A 20,915-nucleotide genomic window follows, 5' to 3' on the forward strand; every position below is an offset into this window, starting at 1 on the left:
TTAAATAGTTTTAGATAAACATGTCCCACATCTTGGTTGTATTGTTTTTTGTTTTGTTTTGTTTTGTTTTAATTTGGCTTTTCAAGATTGGTCTCACTCTAAACTCTAAATCCAGGCTGACCTTGAATTCACTATGTAGTCTCAAACTGGCCTCAAAGTTATGGGGATCCTCCTGACTCTGCCTCCCAAGTGCTGGCACTAAAGGCTTGTGCCACCACACCCAGCTTTGGTTATATTCTTGTGTCCTCAAAATATAGAGCTCTATCTAGATGTCCAGATATCAATAGTATCCCTGTGGTGAACAGCCCAACTTGATTCAATGCATTGCTCTTCTACTCTCTATTTCATTGATTAATGTCTTAGTCTTTGTTATTTTGTGCCATCTGCTTTTGGGGGACACAAGAGGAACTGGAGAGATGTCTCAGTGGGTTGAACATTTGCATGCAACTCTGTATATTTAAGTTTAGATTACCAGTTCCTGCATAAAAAAGCTAGAAGCTGTGATGGGCTTCTGTAGTCCCAGTGTACCTACAGTGAGAAAGGAGGAAAAGACAGAATTTCCCAGAAGTTCACGAGTTATGACCATGGATAGGGAAAGACCCTGCTTCAAATGAGGTGGTAGGCAAGAAGCCATCCAAAAGCTGTCTTCTGACCTCCACACATATGCCTTTCACAATTGGGATGACAATCACTTTCAGAAGATACGTATTGTAAAATTTCAGAGGATTTTCTCAAGCTGAGTGGTTTTCCTCAGAGTTAAAATGTTTAGGAATGTACTTCAGAATTTTTCTGGTATCTTGCCAAATTATTGGGTTGCTTTTCAGTGTTCAGCAATGCCCCTCTCAGGAAAGAATCTCAAGAAAATATTTGTGGTGCAGCAGGATTATATGGTTAAATTCCTAAACATAGTTTCATCACTCCAACAATTATTTTCTACCATTAACTATTGGTTTACATTATATATGGCAAATTTAATGATAGTGATTCTCAAATTTCTCTAAGTCACAAATCCTTTTGACCACAAAAAGAAAGACAATCTTTTCCTGCATTTTTTTTCCATATAATTTTCAGGAAAATAACAAATAAAATTTGAGGAGTATCCTGTTCTATGAACTGAACATTTTGAAGCTTTTGACCATATTCTAAATTAAGGCTAATTTGTTTTTCTTAAACTGGAATTTTTACATATATACTCTATTTTATACTCTACTTATCCTTTTGTTAAAAACGTAAAGGCTAGAAATATGGCTTAGCAGTTAAGGCATCTGCCTGCAAAGAACTTATTATGTCCGAATCCGTAGGTCTCATGTAGCCAGATGCATAGTGAACAAGCACGTTCATACAATGTCACACGTGTGCACAAGGAAGCACACACATCTGGAGTTTGCAGTGGCTAAAGGCCCAGGCATGCCCATTCTCACTCTTTCTCCCTCTCTCTCTCTCTTTCTCTCTCTCAAAATTAATTAATTAATTAAAAAACACAATTAAAATCCCTAAAATAACTAAAATTGTAGTGGGAAATAAAATCTATTTAAAATACCTTTTTTTTCCCCACTCAAAAAGCTCCCTCCCACTGTTTTCCTGATATCATAGGGAAATCTTCCCAGTCTGCTCTTCTCTTAATCCCCTGTTTTGTTCAGCAATCCATCATAAGTGATTGGTTATTCTGTCCATCTTTTAAAAAGATTTTTTTTGTTTATTTACTTGAGAGTGACAGACATAGAGATAAAGAGGCAGATAGAGAGAGAATGGGCACACCAGGGCCTCCAGCCACAGCAAATGAACTCCAGACGTGTGCGCTCCTTTGTGCATCTGGCTAATGTGGCTCCTGGGGAACTGAGCCTCGAACCGGGGTCCTTAGGCTTCACAGGTAAGCGCTTAACCACTAAGCCATCTCTCCAGCCCATCTTTACATGCATTCAGTAAGCATCTACTAAGTTCCGTCCAGATTCCTTAGTGTGTAGAAATGAGTAAGATCTGATTCCTGCAGTTAGATCAACTGAGGAATTATAAACATTAAGGTGTTTATGTGTTATCAGACACATAAAGAAAAGACCAGTTAAGACTTCCAGAGAGTTAGAGAAGTTTTACAGAAGAAATGAATTGCAAGCAGGCCACTCATAGCAAAAGCAAAGGTCATTTTAATCAAAAAACATATAAGAAAAAGTATAGAAACATGAGAGGGTCTGGTTTATTTCTGAAACCACAATCAGATCTGTGTGACTTAAAGCCCAGGCTGTGAGAGGGTGTGGGAAGAGGTAAGTTTGGAGGTATATATTGGGACCAAGTAGTGAAAGCCTTTAAACATATCATAGTAAACCCTTGAACTTTATTTTGGTAGCCATGAAGAAGTTTTAATCAGGGTCAGAGTGTGAAACAACCTGTGTTTTAAAAAGAGCATAGAACTCTCTTTTTTATTTTTATTTTAGAGACAGTGAGGGGGCAGGGCAGAGAGAATTGGTAATCCAGGGCCTCAGCCACTGTAATCAAACTCCAGACACTTGCACCACCTAGTGGGCATGTGCAACCTTGCGCTTGCCTCACCTTTGTGTGTCTGGCTCATGTGGGATCTGAAGAGTCAAACATGGGTCCTTAGGCTTTGCAGGCAAGCACTTTAGCTGCTAAGCCATCTCTCTAGCCCCCAAGCATAGAACTTTCAATAATGAGCAGTGAGCAAGAAAAGAAAATGATACATTGAATTCAACCATATTCATTTTAAGTGGGGTCAGTGATTACATTGTTTGGCTGAAAACCTACCAATTGCTAAAGATACTGCATTAGGATCCCATTGCTCAGATTCATCTAGGAGAGAACATATATGCCTGACATCTGGAAGTGAATGTTATTAACTGAGGAGATGGAATGCACCAGGCTAGGGCAGGGGATTTTGCATATGAATGCTGAATGTATTCAGTTACTTTCTCCTTGCTGGAACAAAATACCTAACCAGAAGCAGCTGATGTCAGTTCACAGGCAAGTTTCAAGATGGTAGGGAAACCCCAGCAGGAGCAGGAAGCCTGGCATCGCCTCTTCACGTCAGCAGAGCTGAACTCACAAGAGCAAGCAGGGCTGGACTGTAACATCTTAGGACCCGCCCCCATTGACACACTGCTTCCAGCAAGGCTTCTCCTCCAAAGGTTCCATAACCTTTCCCAAACAGCACCACTAACGGGGGATTAAGTATTCAAACAAGCCTATGGGAGACACACCACACTGAGTCTAGAATGGAGGGCAGGTACATTGTAGAGACAGAGGAGCGTGAGCCAAGAGGTAGCTTCTCAGGAAAGGACATACTGAAAAGCCATCAAAATTCATGAAAAATAGTAACTTCTGCACCTAGTTCATGTCAGCTTGAACATTCTGTGAAGTGGATATTATCTTTGTTTTGTTCATGAGGAAATGGCTCAGATACATGCAGTGACTTGCCAGTGTTTCTGTAGCTAATCAGTGTGTAAGCTTTGGTTTAAAAACACAAGTCTGTTTGAATTTCTCAAGGCACCCAGCAGTGAAGGAAATACTGAATTGAGACAGTGGGGTGGGACGGACGCAGGAGGCTCCTCACCAGAGGAACACACGAAAGGGGAGGTAGAGCCTAGGAATTGTGGCAGCCCAGGGACTGCACATCAGCGGCTTGGGTAATAAGCCAGTTCCCAGTGCCAGCTGGAGAACTGTCCTCACTTGTCATATCTAGAATTCAGCTCAGTCATACCGAGAGTTGCCAGCCAATGGCAGGCCAAGATTCCACCCACTGTGCTAAGGCAGACCCAGACTGATGGAGGTCTCACCTGGGCACATGTTACACCACTCTGCAGAAGAGAGGCTAGGACATTGCACACTGTGCACTGTCTGCTACACTTGCCCCAAACCTCATCATGCTCATTTTTAGAAATATTTCATTTATTTGTTTATTTATTTGAGAAAGAGGCAGCTAGAAAGAGAGGATGAGGGCTGGAGAGATGGCTTAGCGGTTAAGCGCTTGCCTGTGAAGCCTAAGGACCCCGGTTCAAGGCTCGGTTCCCCAGGTCCCACGTTAGCCAGATGCACAAGGGGGCGCATGCGTCTGGAGTTCGTTTGCAGAGGCTGGAAGCCCTGGAGCGCCCATTCTCTCTCTCTCCCTCTATCTGTCTTTCTCTCTGTGTCTGTCACTCTCAAATAAATAAATAATAAAAATTTAAAAAAAAAAAAGAAAGAAAGAAAGAATGAGTGTCCCAGGGCCTCTAGCTACTGAAAACAAACTCCAGACGCATGCGCCACCTGTGTATCTGGCTTACATGGTACTGGGAATGAACCTGGGTCCTTAGGTTTCTCAGGCAGGCACCTAAACTGGTAAGCCATCTCTCCAGTCCTTCATGCTCATTTTTAGCAGATTAAAGAGACTTGTTTCTGAAACATCTGCTGATTCTTTGAAGATCAACAGAGGCTCTATTCTGAATGCTCTTTGAGAGACGATGTGCTTCTCATCTTAATATCAATCTTAATATCCCACTTGGAGAAAACATGGGTTCCTATACAATCAAGTAGAAAAGAAAATCTAGAATATGGTAGCTGGAATATGCAAAATGAAAACCAGAAGAGCTTTTTAGTCACCTATCAAATTTCAGATCTGTTTCCAAAATCCCTTGTGTGTTTACCTATACTGAGTCTCCTCACATCTTGAAACATTCAGATCACATCTACTGTCATCCACTCCTATTGCGAACAACTCTGCTTTCACTCTAGCACATATATGCCCCATCCCTCTCTTGGGTCCCACTGACACATTTCTCTGTGTTAAAAACTTAACAGCCCCACATTAACATTCATTCTTTAATAGAGACAAATGATCTGTAAGGTCTTAGACCTTCTTTTTTTTAAAAAAAATTTTTTTGGTTTATTTTTATTTATGAGAGCAACAGACAGAAAAAGAGGCAGAGAGAGAGAGAGAGAGAGAGAGAGAGAGAATGGGCACACCAGGGCTTCCAGCCACTGCAGATGAATTCCAGATGTGTGCGCCCCCTTGTGCATCTGGCTAATGTGGGTCCTGGGGAATCGAGCCTCGAACCGGGGTCCTTAGGCTTCACAGGCAAGCACTTAACCGCTAAGCCATCTCTCTAGCCCTCTTAGACCTTCTTATCATATAACTCCACATTGTTTTCTCAGTTGTTCCTTATCCTCATCTTGACAATGCACTCTTTTTCTGATGCACCATCATGAGACCGGTCATTAATCCAGTGATTTGCAAGCTATAGATTTCGTGGAGTTTCATCAAAGACCTCAGTCTTCCCCTTCAACCCTCCCTTTCCCTCTCCCTCTACACTGGGAGTCACTGGTTTATACCATATGTGCATGCGACGTGTACAGTGGCATGTGTAGGGCTACATGCATAGCATCATGCACGTATTTCCATGAATATAGTGCCAGCTCATATTATTGTGTCTGATATGCATCAGCTCTTGGATTTGCATCTTCATTTCTCTAGGACCTGCTGGGAGCATTTTGGTATTGAGATAAGATATAAAACCATGGCTGTGGACACCCTCTAGCTGATACATGAGACCCCAGGGAACAATATCCAACAGTTCATAGAACATGACTGACAGTTAGAGATAACTGCCCAGTCCCTAGTGGAATGGAAGCCCAGTGTATCTAGCAGTCAGATATGATTACACCAGGAAGAAGGTTTTGTAAGACATTCCTCCATGTCACAAAACAAACAAACAAACAAACATTTTAGGAGTCTTTGGAGAAAGACCTTTCAGTACAGAGCTAAGGAATAGTTGATATGACTCAGATGATTAATGGTTTGTTAATATCATTTCTAGAGAAGAGGGAGTACTTCAACAGCTAGTCAACAGAATTCTCCAAATAGTAAAAGCCTCAGGGCTTGTATTTGGAATTTTAGATATAGTCTCGGGACAGGTAAGCCTTTATCCTCATAAAGGGCAAAAGTTAACTCCAATGGGACATTCGTCAAGCTTCCTCTGCTGCGTAGACTGACCTTGCAGCTGAGACTGTGTTTTGTTCTAGTAGCTTTAGGATAATATCTCTGACACCAAAGCCATGAACTCTTGTATCTTCATTTCTTCATTAGTGACAATTCCCTTTGCAGTAACCTTCACTGTGTTCAGTGTGCCTCTTATCTTATAAATAGACAGCATCATTGCTTAATGGTTCCCTGGGGGTAACTAATGGTAGTTTAGAGCTTCATTGGTCCTGTGTAAGGAAAAATGCAAAACACTGTGTGAATATTGAGATGCTAGAGGAAACAAACAAATAGCAAAAACATGCAAGGCTAATATGTATTTATATAAAGTGTCAACATCTTAGAGCAGTTTGCATAGACCAAGGATTTTATAGCATGGAATATTTCATGAGTCTTTCAAGGATGAAGGAAATTTGTTCCTAAACACTGACTATTTTAAAGACACCCTAGAGGTGCAAACTCTTTGCAACACATGTTTCACAGACCTTCTAGATCTGAACTTTCTTTTTTCCACAACATTTGCTTTCCAAAAACGATTTCAGCATGGTGGAAACAAACTGTGGAATATTTCAGAGCTGTAAGTCTTGTGGGAAATAGCCTGTCTTTGAGGTTAGATAAATAAGTTTAAACTATTTCTGACATTTTATAGCTGTTTCAACAGAGCAAACATTTTGCAGTTTTGAAGGATCACAAAGAGCAGAATTGTGTCTAAGCTTCCGCTGGCTTCTTCAGTTCTTTGAAAATGTTTACACATGTATCAGTGCTCCTAGGTGCTGAATTCATGAGCAGGTTTCCTCAACAGTGGGGACTTTGGCCTGTGCTTTTAATCTGAAAGCTTGCCACGCGCTGTGTTACTTTACGATACTCTTAGCACTTGTAGGATATCACTACCTGCAATCTCAGCCTGCAGTTTGGATCCCAGTGTATTTGTCTCGGACCCTGATCAGTTCCATAGTTTGGACAGTCCAAAACCTTCTAGACGTACCTTCTCATGGTTCTCTGGAGTTCTCCTGGCCTGGGCTCCATTGTGTTTGGCTCTTGTATTAACCTGTCTGGCCTCTCTTCTGCCCTTTATCAGGAGCAGAATTCAGCTTCTGAGCTGCGTCTCATTCCGCAAAATAAGAATCAATACCAAACATTTGGAAAGTGTATTACATAAAGCTGAAGGTGACAGCAAAGGTGACCCATCACCTGGCTGTCCCTGCCCACCTCCGGGCTCTCCTCACTGCAAGTTCTTCCCCTGCTCTGCAGCTCTTACCCACAAAGACAGGGTTCAAACCCACCCACATATTCAGATGGAAAAGACTTCACACTCCCTAGAAAGCTTGAATTATACAGTACAAGACAGTTTCCCTGACCTGTCACTTGTTCTATTCAATTTGCTTTAACAAGCCTTCTGTGTGTAGGTCACTGCTCTGGAACTCCTGAGGTAAGTGAATCTGGCTGAATTTTGCCTGGGGCTTTGTGCTAAGTCAGGAGTATTCATGTTAATAGACTGTTGGCAAAAGAAGCAGATTTCTCTGAGGAATCCTGCTCTCCCTTACACTTGTGAAAACCAACTTCAGCATCCCAGCAAGGCTTTGATTCTAGCACCTAGAACAGCACTGACACGTAGTGTAGACAACATCCTCACTGGATGGATGAACTCCCAATGAATCAAGGAGCGAGGGTATGCCGCTGACATGATCTGAGTAGGCTTTGTGTCATCCCTATCTCCAGTGATGTTCAGACAGACATGAGGAATGCAAAACAGCTAGGATCAGAAGAACTGATGATTAATGGACCTGTTTGTTTTCTTTCTTTTTTTTTTTAAGATAGAGAGACAGAGAGAGGGAGAGAGAATTGGCATGCCGGGGCCTCAGCCACTGAAATCAAACTCCAGACTGTTTTGCCACCTAGTGGGCATGTGCAACCTTGCAGTTGCCTCACCTTTGTGCATCTGGCAAACGTGGGATTTGAAGAGTCAAATGTGGGTCCTTAGACTTCGCAGGCAAGCACCTTATCCATTAAGCCATCTCTCCAGCCCTGAACCTGTTCTTTAAATTGTGTTTTGTTTCTAATTCTGTTGAGCAGTAAGTTCTAATGAGATGAATTACCAGGCTTCCAGAGCAAAGCATGCATACACTGATTCTAACAAGCCTAGCCCTGTATTTCAGATCCAGTAAGTGTAGAGTGCCCGTAGAAAGCATCCTGACATAAGTAGCAAGTTAAATTTACACATCTCTTGGGTATGTGTTGTGGATTTCATAAAATATTTACTATTTATTTATTCATACTTTTTTATGTAACACAGGCTAGCCTCAAACTGGCTATGTAGCTAAGGCTGACTTTGAACTCCAGAGCTTCCTGCTTCTATCTCCCTAGTACAATGATTACAAGCATGCACACCATGCCTGGCCTCCCACGAAATATTGGAAGGGACTTCTGAAGTGACTTGCACATTTCTCCTTAAATATTTAAGGACTTATTTTTTCTTCTTAGCTTGTGTGGCCCTTTGTTAGATTACTGTAGATTCCAAAATATTGGTGTCTCAATACACGAAGACTTTAGTCTGCTCTTTATTGCCTGCTGTATTTGAAAAATAAAATTGGCATGAATTACCAAAAGAAATCGTCACACTGATCTATCATTGGGATAGAATATAGTTTTCTTATTCCCTAGTTCACACATTTAGGCATTCAGCGAATATTCACAGCTCTGGTCTTTGCCAGGCACTCTGCTCATGATCTGCTTGCAAGACCTGAGGCTGATGCAGGGATACTGCCATGCTAGAGCTTGCATTACCAAGGCCAAATAAGAAAAATTACTTTATTAAAGTTATAACACATGAATGGATGGACAGATGGATGGATTTATCTCACACATACTTCAGAGCTGAAACAGATCCCAAGAGATGATTTAATGTGAAGTTCTTGGCCTCTCTCTTGTCACTTCTGAGCATTTTAGGAATTTTCAAGACCTCTGGGCCATTTTACGTTCATTTCTGTGGCCTTTAGGTTAAAAAAACACAGATGCCTGATTTGCCTTCTAATGTAAACATTTAAAACAATAACAAAGTATATAAATTGATACTAAATATCTACAGCACTTGAAGTAGGAATGTTGATCTGGACCTGTGAAGTGGGGAAGAATTTCCTATTAGAGCCCTGAGATACAGTGTTGCAGTTATATAGGAAAAAAGGGAAAGAAGGAAGAAAAGAAGGGAGAGAGGAATGGAAGAAAGAAGGGAGGGAGGAAGAATAAATAATAGGCATGCCTCAGACTTAATTCAAAACATTAAATTCTACATTATATTACACTATATTAGGAAATAGCCAAGGAAAAAGTTATAGCACTTTATTCTGGGTCTGGTTAAGCTATATTACTTGGTGACAAGAAACGATTTTTATTCGTTTAAAGATTCAAAAGCTATCCTGCTCCCTGAACTACTTTTGCAGGGAAAAATACTGCAGGGCATCCCACTGTCAATTTAAAAATGAAATGCAACTAGAGTGCTATGAACATTAATCTCTGGTTGTCAACTTGACAGAATTTAGAATCATCATAGAAATGAATCTCTTGAAATATCTGTTATGGATTTCCTAGATTAGGTGAATTGACAGGGGAAGACCTACCTAAATATGGATGGTATCATCTCCTAGGATAGGGGTCCTGGGATGGGTAAAAAGGAGAGTGCTGTCTGAACACCAGGATTCATCTCTCTCTCCCTCTGCTTCCTGATTGTGGGCTGAATGTGACCAGCCGCTTCAAGCTCCTGCTGCCATGCCTTCTCTGCCATGGTGGACTGTAAACCAAAATAAACATTTCCTTCCTTCTGCTGTCTCCGGTCAGGTCTTTGGCACAGCAACTAGAAAGTCACTAATACACGTGTCAACCATGAAGACCATGAGATATAAAGCAAACAATAAAAATTATTGAATGGTTCAAAGACAGAATTTACTTAACTTTTTGCCTCTGTATGTGTGTGTAGAATATATGTGTGTGTGTGTGTGTGTGTGTGTGTGTGTGTGTGTGCATATTTGTGTGTATAGGGATGCATGCATGTATGCAGTTTCATATATACATATGTGTGCTTGTGTGTGGAGGCCAAAAGATAACCTTAGGTAGCTTCATTGATTACTCTTCCACTTTAATTTTGAGACAGAGTCTGTCTCATTGAATCTAGAGCTTACTGGTTGGACTAAACTGGCTATTCAGCAAACCCATCTTTACCTCCCCAGTGCTGGGATTACAGACACATGCCAAGGCACCTAGCATTTTACATGGGTTCTGGGGATCAGAACTCATGTCCTCATATCTGTGCAGCAATCATTTTATTAACTGAGCAATCTTCCCAGTTTTGTAATGTTTTAAAAGCATTGCAGATTTCAAAGCCAGCCTGAGCTAGATGATAACTTTTCTTAAAAAAAAAATCAAATACCTCCAAGTAATATCTGAAACAAGCTCCTAGAAGAAAACATAGGGGAGACACTTGGAGATATAGGTTCCTCTCTACCACATTGATACAACATAGGTAAGGACATTCTGAAAAAGACTTCAATAAGTCAGTGCATAATAGCAATACTTGACATATGGGTTTGTATAAGGATAAAAACTTCTAAACAACAAAGGATCACTAGGGACCCCTGGAGTGTTTTTCCAAGAACCAGCATAGTGAAGACACAGCCTAAAGAATGGGTTGAAAATTTTTGCCAAATAAACATCCAACAGGGAATAAGTATTTAGAATCTTATAAATAATTCCAAAAATTAAACACCAAATCTCCCACCAAGTCATCAATAACTGGACTAATGCATTAAACAAAAAATTCTCACAAAAAGTACAAATGGGGCTGGAGACATGGCTTAGCACTTAAGACACTGGCCTGCAAAGCCTAAGGACCCATGTTTGATTCCTCTGATCCCGTGTAAGCCAGATGCACAAAGTTGAGGCAAACATAAGATTGCACATGATCACTAAGTGGCACAAGCATCTGGAGTTTGATTGCAGTGGCTGAGACCCTGGCATGCCAATTCTCTCTCTCTCTCTCTCTCCCTATTTCTCTCTCTGAAAAATTAAAGAAAAAAAAAAGAAGTACAAGTGTCCAATAAATATTTGGGGAAAGGTTCAACATCCTTAGCCACTAGAGAAATGCAAATTTAAAACTACACAGAGAATCAGCCTCACTCCAGTCAGAATGGCCATCATCAGAAAGGGTAACAAATGCTTTCAAGGATTCAGAGAATAATTAAAAATAAAAAAAAAACCTTAGACATTGTTGGTAGGAATATTTATTCTGCCAGTATGAGAATCAGTGTGAAAATTCCTCAACAAACTAAAAGTAGAACCACCACAGCACTCAGATATACCAGTCCTGATGTATATCTGAAGGAATATGTCAGCATAGCACTAAGGTACTTGCAATTCTGTTTTTATTGTGACCCTGTTCACAATGATCCAAGTTATAGAATCAATCTAGATGTTACTCAAACGATGAATGGATAAAGAAAATGTATACACTAAAAGTTGTATTCAATCATAAGTAAGAATAAAATCATGTCATTTGCAGGAAAAATGAACGCAAGTGGAGATTACCATAGTAAGTGAAATAGGCCATACACAGCAAGAAAAATAACACATTTCTCTCTTATATGTAGAAGCTAGGTTTAAAAAAATTAAAAGACACAAAAATAGACCAGGTGTATTTGAGAAGAGAAGGGGGAAAGGGCGACAGAAGAAGGTAATGGTGGTTGAATCTGGTCAAAGTAACTGATATATATGTATGTATGAAAATGTCATGATGAAACCTATTAAATCCATTGTTTTGCATAATTAATAGTTACTAAAAAAGAGTGGAGATGAAGCCTGCCTTTCCTCTCTCCACCAACAGAAAAGAAAGAAGTTGGGAACAGTTTGCTCAACTAGGTTGTGACTATAGCTGCTTTTAAAAACATCTGCTCCAGGCAGATTTAAGAGTTGATCTGCTTGAATGATGGGATTAGGGATGAGTAATACAGTACTTCTAAGTATGGTGTTTTGAAAAATTCATTTGAAAGAGAGAAATAGGTAGATATGTATATTCTAGAGAATGGGCATGCTATGGCCATTAGCCACTGCTAATGAACTCCAGACGCATGTGCCACCCTATGCATCTGGCTTTACATGAGTCTTCTGGAATCAAGCCTGGGTTCTTAACCACTGTGCCATCTCTCAAGCCCTAAAACAATATTTCCATTTAAAAATAAATAAATGAAATGAGCCAAGTAGTCCACTCAAAGACTTTGAAAATTTCTTATAAGCTAGAAATAGAAGGGAATGTCTTTGAAATAATCACTATTGGAAACCAAAAGAAGAAATCATGTTTAAGGAAGAGAACTAGCAGTGTTACACTGGAAACAAGGTAACTATGACTGTTGTTGTAGACCATTGGAGCTGCTGTAGCAAAACTTTTGTTTGGGTAGCTTATAAACCCCAGAAATTTATTTTTCTTGGTTATGGAGGTTGGGAAGTGCAAAATCAAGGCAACAGCAGATTTATTGTCTGGTGAGAGTCTTCTTCATGCCCATTTTCTCATGGTGGTAAAGACAGAAATCTCCCTGGAATCTTGTAGTAAAGGCACTAATAACATTCTTGAGAATTCCATCTTCATGACATAACTCTGTATACCATTAAACTATAATCCTTGGTGAAGAGGAAAAAACTCTTAGAAATTCAGGAGTTTGTAATCTATCCTACTCATTGGGAAATGCAGATCTCACAGTTCTGTATGGAAGTCAGTAGATTCTGAGTGTCACTGAGCTAATGACCTACCTAGAGTATGAAAGGTCAAGTGACATTGTTGTTGAGGCTATATTCCTTTCTGGAGGCTCTAAGAATACACCCGTTTTCAAACTCCTTCCTATTTGTGGTGAAACTCAACTCTGAGTCATTGCAAGATTAAAGCTCCACTTCTTTGTTCCTATCACCTGGAAGCCTCTCTCAGCCTTTGGACACCACCTGCGTCCCCTGTCTCACTATCCCCTTCTTCCAAATCAGCAGTAACTGTTCGCATTTGCCATGCACGTTCAGTCTCTCCAAATTCCTCTTCTGCCTGCCTCTTCCACTGCTTTGGTTCACATCTCTAACACTTCAGTTCTCCTCTTCTGATTCTCAGGGCTTGTGGGATTGTATGAGTCCTTCAAGATAATCTGCCTATTTTCAGGTCAGCAGAATAGTAAACTTAGTTATATCTTTAAAAAACAGTACTTAGATTATAATTATTGTATTGAGTAGATAGCAGATGAGAATCATGGGGTGGCATCTTTAGGACTCTAGCTATGACACTCAGATCATGCAGTGCCACAGAATTAAAGATGAAAAGCCCAAAGACAGAGTTTAGATTTTAAGAACCTCTCACATTATCCCCAAACATAAGAAAATACCTCTTCTTAGTTCACTTTCCTTTCACGGTGAAGACTTCTGAGATCCAGTGTGACATCAAAAGTGACCAAACTTACAGAAAAGAATGAGAACACTGCCCTCTTATCCAACACAGTGCCCTCCCCATTCCATTTCTCTTCCTCTTTGAGCAGGAATTGAGCCTTTTCCTTATCTTGAGTTTTAGGACAATATTTCAGTACAAGTATTAGTCTTTGGTTGCTGTGTAGATGTACACATTTCTAGATGGATGATTTTCTCTAAAGCCACACACTAACTGCCCTAAGAGGCTTTAATAACCAGCTGGGCACAGTGGACAGAACTGGACCTGAAGTTACAAAGTTACCAGTCTCCTCAGCTGTGAGATGGAGCTAACAATGACCACCTCCCAGGAAAAGGGGATAACAGAATTAAAATGTCACCACATTCTTGGGACATGTCTTCTGCCTATGGTAAGGTGCTTTGCACATGACAGGATAATGGTGACAATTTTTTTGTTTATAAAGCCATTCCATGTTTTTAGAGCACTTTGGAAGGAGAAGACATCCCCCAAGCCATCGACCTAACACCATCCCAGGCACCATCTCAGGCCCCACTCTTAAGAATCAAATGAGGGGTTGGAGAGATGGCTTAGCAGTTAAGGCACTCGCCAGCAAAGCCCAAGGACCCCTGTTCCATCTCTCTCCAGATCCACTAAGCCATTCACAAAAGGAGATGCAAGTGCAATGCCATATATGTACACTAGGTGGCGCAAACATCTGGCATTCAATTTCAGTGGCTGAGGCCCTGACATGACAATTCTCCCTCTCGCTCTCTCTAAAAAAAAATAGCAACAAGAATCAAATGAGATTTTTCTGTGTTTCAAATATATGGCTCAGAACAATGCTTGGACTTATCAAGACTGAGGGGAAGAAAGTCTTTCAGTCATTCATGTTCCCTTCTGTATCCAGGCTCCTCTGATGCTCCTTACAGTCTCTGCCCCACTGATGTCTACATAAAGTTCAAACCTTTTTGTTACCCAAGATTATCTGCCTTTACAAAAGAATTAATGAGGAAAGTCTGTTTCTCAGTATATTGTGTAGTCTTCCTCAAGAAGGGGTATTTCCATTGCATGGGCACACCAACAAAGCTCAGTAGCTGATTTTTTTTTAATTTTTTTCTTTATTTATTTGAGAGTGACAGACAGAGAGAGAAAGAGGCAGAGGGAGAAAGAGAGAATGAGCTCACCAGGGCTTCCAGCCACTGCAAATGAACTCCAGATGCGTGTGCCCCCTTGTGCATATGGCTAACATGGGTCCTGGGGAATTGAGCCTTGAACCGGGGTCCTTAGGCTTGAGAGGCAAGCACTTAATTGCTAAGCCATCTCTCCAGCCCAGTAGCTGCTATTTTTGTTTGCCAAAGTCTTCCAGGTGATAGCACCATAGTGAGAATTCCTCTCTCTGCCTCCATCTACCCCAGCTTCACTAAGTTCTTCTTTCCAACCATTCTCTCCACTTTCCTGTTCAACTTCAAAATTCACTTCCTTCCCAGTGAGGATCAGTAATACTCTCTTCAGTTCCTACCTCTTCATACTACGTCAACTGATAAAGTACTCCATGAACCAAAGGCCTTCGCTTATTTAGGATTTACCCATAAGGATTTCATTACAATAGAAACAGCCAGTCTTTCAGTTACATATAACTAATCCATTTGCTGACTTGTGGTCAAAGCACTGGTAATTGTCACATGGTTCTGTGGCCCTGTTCTTAAAGGAATTGCCATGGTCATGTTTGTTTTTGTTCCGAAGGTGTCCCTCAGCCTAATGTAACTTGGTTGAAGAGAGGATCTCTGAGTGACAATGTTTCCTTGCTTTTCAATGGATCCCTGTTGTTGCAGAATGTTTCCCTTGAGAATGAAGGAACCTACGTTTGCACAGCCACCAATGCTCTTGGGAAAGCAGTGGCAACATCTGTGCTCCACTTGCTGGGTAAGTTTAAGATTCTAGTTGCTCCGGTTGTCTCATCTGGAGGGTGTATAAAGTAGAGCCCAGTTCTTTCGGAGAGTGAATGAGATGAGTATCACATGGTTTTAGTCCTATCTATCAGTGCCTGCTTAAAACACACACACTAAATTCTAACATCCTGCCATGCTAGCTTTTCTCTCTGAAGCATGTGGATTTGGAAGACACTCTTCTGCTAAAATCCTACACTGGTGCTGGAGAGATTTCTTAGTTTTAAGGCATTTACCTGCAAAGCCTAAGGACCCAGGTTTGATTCCCTAGTACCCATGTAAGCCAGATGCACAAGGTGGCACATGCTTCTAGAGTTCATTTGCAGTAGTTGGAGGCCATGCTGTGTCCATTCTCTCTATATATGTCTCTCTCTCTCTCTCTCACTCTCTAATAAATAAATAAAATATTAAAAAGAAAACCTATGCTGCAACATGAAATTCTCTGATCAGAATTAAGTCCTTCATGTTCTGCCTGTATGAATCCTCCTGATGCTTCTGACCTCTATTCTATGAGGGTGCTGGGGAGATGGAGACAGAGACAGACAAACATCCAGTCAGACAAACTTACTCTTTCCCTCTTTGGAGCTCCTGAGCATATTGTTTTCCCAGTAATAAATGCCCTTCCCTGCTTATATCAAATTGCTCCAATCATAGAACTCGCTAAATTCCTACCTGGGTGAATCTTTCACCGTTTTTGTTAAATCTCTTCTTTTTCTGGTCTCTACTTGGTACCTGTCACACATTGCTCTCCTGTTTTTTCCTCAACTAAATTGTTAGTCCTTCAAAGGTAGGGAGGGGGCATGCCTGATGTTTCTGGTTAAGTCCTAAGGAAACAATACAGCTTGAATCACACCAGTCTTTTGCACTTAGAATACTTTTCCATTTGGTTAGTAGGAATAACAGAGGAAGGCATATTAGAGACCTTCCTGAACTTCCAAGGGACAGGATGTTAGACTGATTTCCTTGGGTGGGGGGAGGTGGGTATGGGAAACTCATGCAACAATTAATCAACAAAAGGAGGTGCAAATTTCTAGGATTATAGAATTCAACAAATAACACCCTTCTTTCCCTCCAGAGCTTGTAGTTAGTTGAGAATTCATCACAGAAGGCAACTAGAATGGTTATAAGAGAGTGTTCGTTGTTCCTTTCTACATATTCAGCATCTAACAGGTGTTAAGTTAAATATGTATATCGTGAATGAGTGAAGTTAAGTCTCTGGAGGGACTAAGGTTGTAGTACAGGATTCATGGGAAAGAGGTTCCTTCATGGCCTTTCTTGTCAACAGGTAAGAAAGCCATGAAGATATGGGAGGTGGTGTCTCAGTTGGAAGTTAGAATTGCTGTTATGCAAAATGTCTACTCTTAAAATTTAGTTTGGGGATTTTAGATTTTTTGAGATAAGGTCTCTCTGTAAGGCTGATCTTAAACTCCTGATCCTGCGACCACAGCTTCCCAAGGTGCTGGAATATCAGGTGTGGGACACCATGCCCCTGCTCAGAGGCTTTGATCATCAGTAATTCTCCTGGTATTTAGAATAGCACCCATTTTAGTGGGGAAACCTGAAGGTCACAGAGGAATTAGACTAGAGCCTGAATTAGTCTCCTGTTGTCAGTGGTGTTTGGGGTACACCGATGGAGTCTTTGTGGGAGCAAAGTGTCACACCTTCACATGGTGCTTCTCAAAGGACCTCTGTAATCACCTCAAGTCATGGAGCACTGGAAACCTTGGCAGTTCATCTGGGCCAAAGGTCTGGCATGAGTTTTCTTTGCTCCCTGCAAAGCCCAGCTGATTCTTCACTCCTCCCCGTCCTCGGTCCTGAATCTTCACGGTTGGCCCAGCTCTGCCCAGCACATGTCTTCTGTGTGAAATCCCCTCAAGCCAACCAGCTCACAACCTTGGCCACCTGTCTGAGGGATCAGATCACCGCACTCCTCAGACTCCTTCACCCCATATAAGCTCATGCTTCACAACCTTCCTCAAATCCCAGGCTCCTCACCATGCTCCCCTGTAGAACGTGGCTCACTCTCATGTCCCCAAGGCTCCTGTAGAGGAAGCAGAGCTCTGTCTGACCTATCTGTGTCCTCCTGCCCCTTTTGGAATAGTGATGAATACATTTTGTTTTCATTTTGTAAGCTTGGTACCGTAGTCAGGTTTGCACTGCTGGCAGAAAACACCCAACCAAGAGCAGCTTGTGGGAAAATAAAAGGTTTATTGTGGCACTTAAGGGGATGCTCCATGATTGCAGGGGAAAACAATGACATGAGCAGAGGGGATATTACCTCCTCACCAACGTCAGGTAGACAACAGCTAATAGCTAATATGGCTAATAGCACCCATAAAGCCTGCTCCCAACAACACACTGCCTCCAGGAGACATTAATTCCCAAATCTCCATCAGCTGGGAACCTAGCATTCAGAACACCTAAGTTTATAGGGAACACCTGAATCAAACCATCACATTCTAATCTTGGAAACATAGAGATACCACATGTTAGCACAGTGCATAATTCTAAACATTCTAAATACCCTCACACACACGACCCCCTCCAGAACTGTATAAGTCTAAGCATACAGAGACACAGCATTCCAGTAGGAGAGCTGATTTCCTCCTAGTGGTTGTCTTTAAGACACCCACGTTGGGTAACAGGGCTCAATGGATAAAATGCTTGCTGCACAACTCTGATACCTGAGTTCAAGTCCCCAGACTTCACGTAAAAGCTAGAATCTGTAGCAAGCTGCTTTAATCCCGGGCACAGACAAGAGAATTTCCCAGAAGATCTCGAAAGGAGCAGTGAACAACAATGAGCGATCTCGCTTCAAAGTGAAAGGTGAGGACCCACCTACAAGTTGTTCTCTGAACTCCCCATGGGTGTTGCGGCACACTCATATCCCAAACACATGCATGAACAAATGCCCCAAATAAATAGAACTAAAGGCCATATAAGGTGAAATGATTGATGGAAAGTTTACAACAACAGAACACTCAACCTAGGATGAGAATTGGTGGTTTTAAATTGGTAAAAAATGTGTCACATTTTATTTTCTTAGAACGAAGAGGACCAGACAGTAGGACTGTATTTTCTAAGGGACAGAAAAAGCATTTTCTCCAGAGATCCAAGACCAGAAGCAGCAGCAATGACCCAACAGGAGAAACTCTGCCTCGAGGTCTGGAATTAACTATTTTGGGATTTCCTGCTTGTGAGGCATGTGCAAAGGGAAGGACTTCGCTGAAAGCATCTCTGTGTTTTTCACTTTGCATACGTAAAATCATTCCTAGGTATTGGCCCAGATTCTCTTTGTCTTGCCCCCCCAGTCTCTAGAAGGTCAGCTGACTCCTTTCACAAAAAAGCGGTTTTTGAAAACCCTGCACTGAAGGAAGCTGACAAAGCTCTTATCACTAATATGCATCATTATTTCTGATGACAGAAATATTGATTTTCCAGTTTCAAAACTATAGCCAAGTCAGTAAATCTTCACAGAAGGAAAGTTTGCTAAGAGTCATGGACCCGATTCTTTCATTTCCCTCCTCTCACGCACAGACAAATGTCCTATACATACCAACTTCGTTACCCATCAGTACTTAGTCAGAAGGACCTAATTTAAGTATTCCAAGTTGGCAAAGCTTTGCAGAAGGACAAAAGAGCAAGGTAGAAGTGAGAAAATCAGAGCTTCTCTAGTCAGAGAAGTCATGACTGATGGTTTTCGCTCCAGTACTGGGTAGATGGTGACGGCAGGCATGCAGAAGCCACTGTTAAACCACACAGCTGTGTCCTTTCAACGTTTAAGTTTTGAGGGGCTCTTCCCAGATGCAGAGCATATTGTACAAAATGTCGCCCGGCAGGTAGGGACTCTGGGGGTGCAAGCTAAGAACCAACCGCCTGAGATGCAAGGGGAGTAGAGAGGGGAAAGTGTCAGGCTGTCAATCTACGTTACTGATGCCATCGCTATTTAGAGATAGTTGTGTTTCTTCTCTCCTTGTAGACACAATGCTACCGTGATTACATGCACATTTGTCTAACCACTTGACATTCAGTGGTATCTGCTGAATGCTTGCTCTTTCCAGGGCTGAGAATTCTGAGGTGACTTTGTTACTGAGAAGCTCCCAGTCTAAGCAGGAGGCAGCCATGGCAACAGGTAGGCTGAGGCAGGGCAGCAAGTGTTATAATAGGAACACGTCCAAGGTGCAATGGTGACGCTGAAGAAAAGGTGCTACTGCTTTCTGGAAATAATCATCTAAGTTTACATTGCATCCTGATATTTGTCCTGGGCAGGAAAGGAAGGACATTCCAGGAACAGAAGATTAGAGAGCCAGAGAGATGGCTCAGTGGTTAAGGTGCTTGCCTGTGAAGCCTAAGAATTCATGTTCGAATCTCCAGGTCTCATATAAGCCAGGTGCACAGTGACACAAGCTCACAATGTCGCACATGTGCCACAAGGGGGCGCACATGTCTGGAGTTTGTTCACAGCAGCTGAAGGCCCTGGCGTGCCCATTCTCTCTCTCTCTCTCTCTCTCTCTCTCTCTCTCTCTCTCTTTCCCCCTCTCAAAAATAAATTTAAAAATGAGAAAATTAGAATGTGAAAAAGACATGAAGAAGTATATGCCACTGGCATGAAGATCAAAAGAACTTCAGCTGGATATTCATGGAACTAAACTACTAGTGAAGGTCAAGCTTTTGTCATATTGAAACACTGGTTTTATTAGGATCACCTACCTTATTCTACCACTGCATACACAGACCCAGATGAGTACAAGCAGAACTGTGTGTGCAAACATTCATATGTACACATGGCAGAGTATACCAGCCCTTCAGTGGATCCTTATGTTAGTATTTCAAAGATAATAATTTATTAATTTAACCAGTATTGCTTTGGTAACCAAACTATAGCATTATTCTATCCTCATGTTGAATAAGGTAATATGTATGGATTTGACATTAAAATAGGAAAGATGGTAAGAAATAACTGAACAAGTAAAAATGTATATATTTCATCATTGTAAGTGTTAAGAAGGAAAGATTGGAGTGATGGGGTACATAATGCTTGCTGATGACCACTTCAGTGAAGATGCTCAGATAGGCCTGTAGAGGAGAAGACCCTTGCGCCCCTTGATGGATGAGATGGAGCCCTTCATGCAGTCGGATGAGGAGAGAGCATTTCTGGCAAGGGAAGTGGTGCAAAGAGTGGACAATGAGTGAGCTGATGTGATCGAGGTACAGAAACAAGGGGCATGTAACTAGGGTACAGGAGGGGAAGGAACAAGGCTATAGATGAGTTTGGAGAACTGCTGAGAACCAACTCATCCAGGGCTTCAAGGGCAAGGTAAAGTCAATAGTTAAACTAAAACTGTGGGAGTCTATTGAGGAGTCCCCTATGTGAGTATGAGGATATGATCTCCTTTTCAAATGCAACTGGGAAGAAATATTGACAGAGCATATTTCTAATGAGGAACATAGACGTAAAACATGTGAAGAACGCCTACAAGTTAACAGTGGACAGCAACCTCCACTACAAAAGAGAGAACCAACACCTCAACAGATGCTTCACCAAAACACACTGTACAGTTGGCATTCA

General features: G+C 41.5%; 1 protein-coding gene across 5 annotated transcripts in view; it reads left to right on the top strand.

Moving 5' to 3' along the window:
- The window catches only part of Adamtsl3 (ADAMTS like 3), a 336,164-nt gene that overhangs the window by 291,324 nt on the left and 23,925 nt on the right, over positions 1-20,915 (top strand). For all 5 annotated transcript variants that reach the window (XM_045145013.1, XM_045145012.1, XM_045145015.1 and 2 more), the window contains 2 exons: positions 15,144-15,323; positions 18,393-18,509. In XM_045145013.1, the coding sequence (XP_045000948.1) occupies positions 15,144-15,323; positions 18,393-18,509 (297 nt within the window). The remainder of the gene's footprint in view (positions 1-15,143; positions 15,324-18,392; positions 18,510-20,915) is intronic.

This window comes from Jaculus jaculus, chromosome 3 (genome assembly GCF_020740685.1).
Source record: "Jaculus jaculus isolate mJacJac1 chromosome 3, mJacJac1.mat.Y.cur, whole genome shotgun sequence".
Taxonomy (NCBI): Eukaryota; Metazoa; Chordata; class Mammalia; order Rodentia; family Dipodidae; genus Jaculus; species Jaculus jaculus.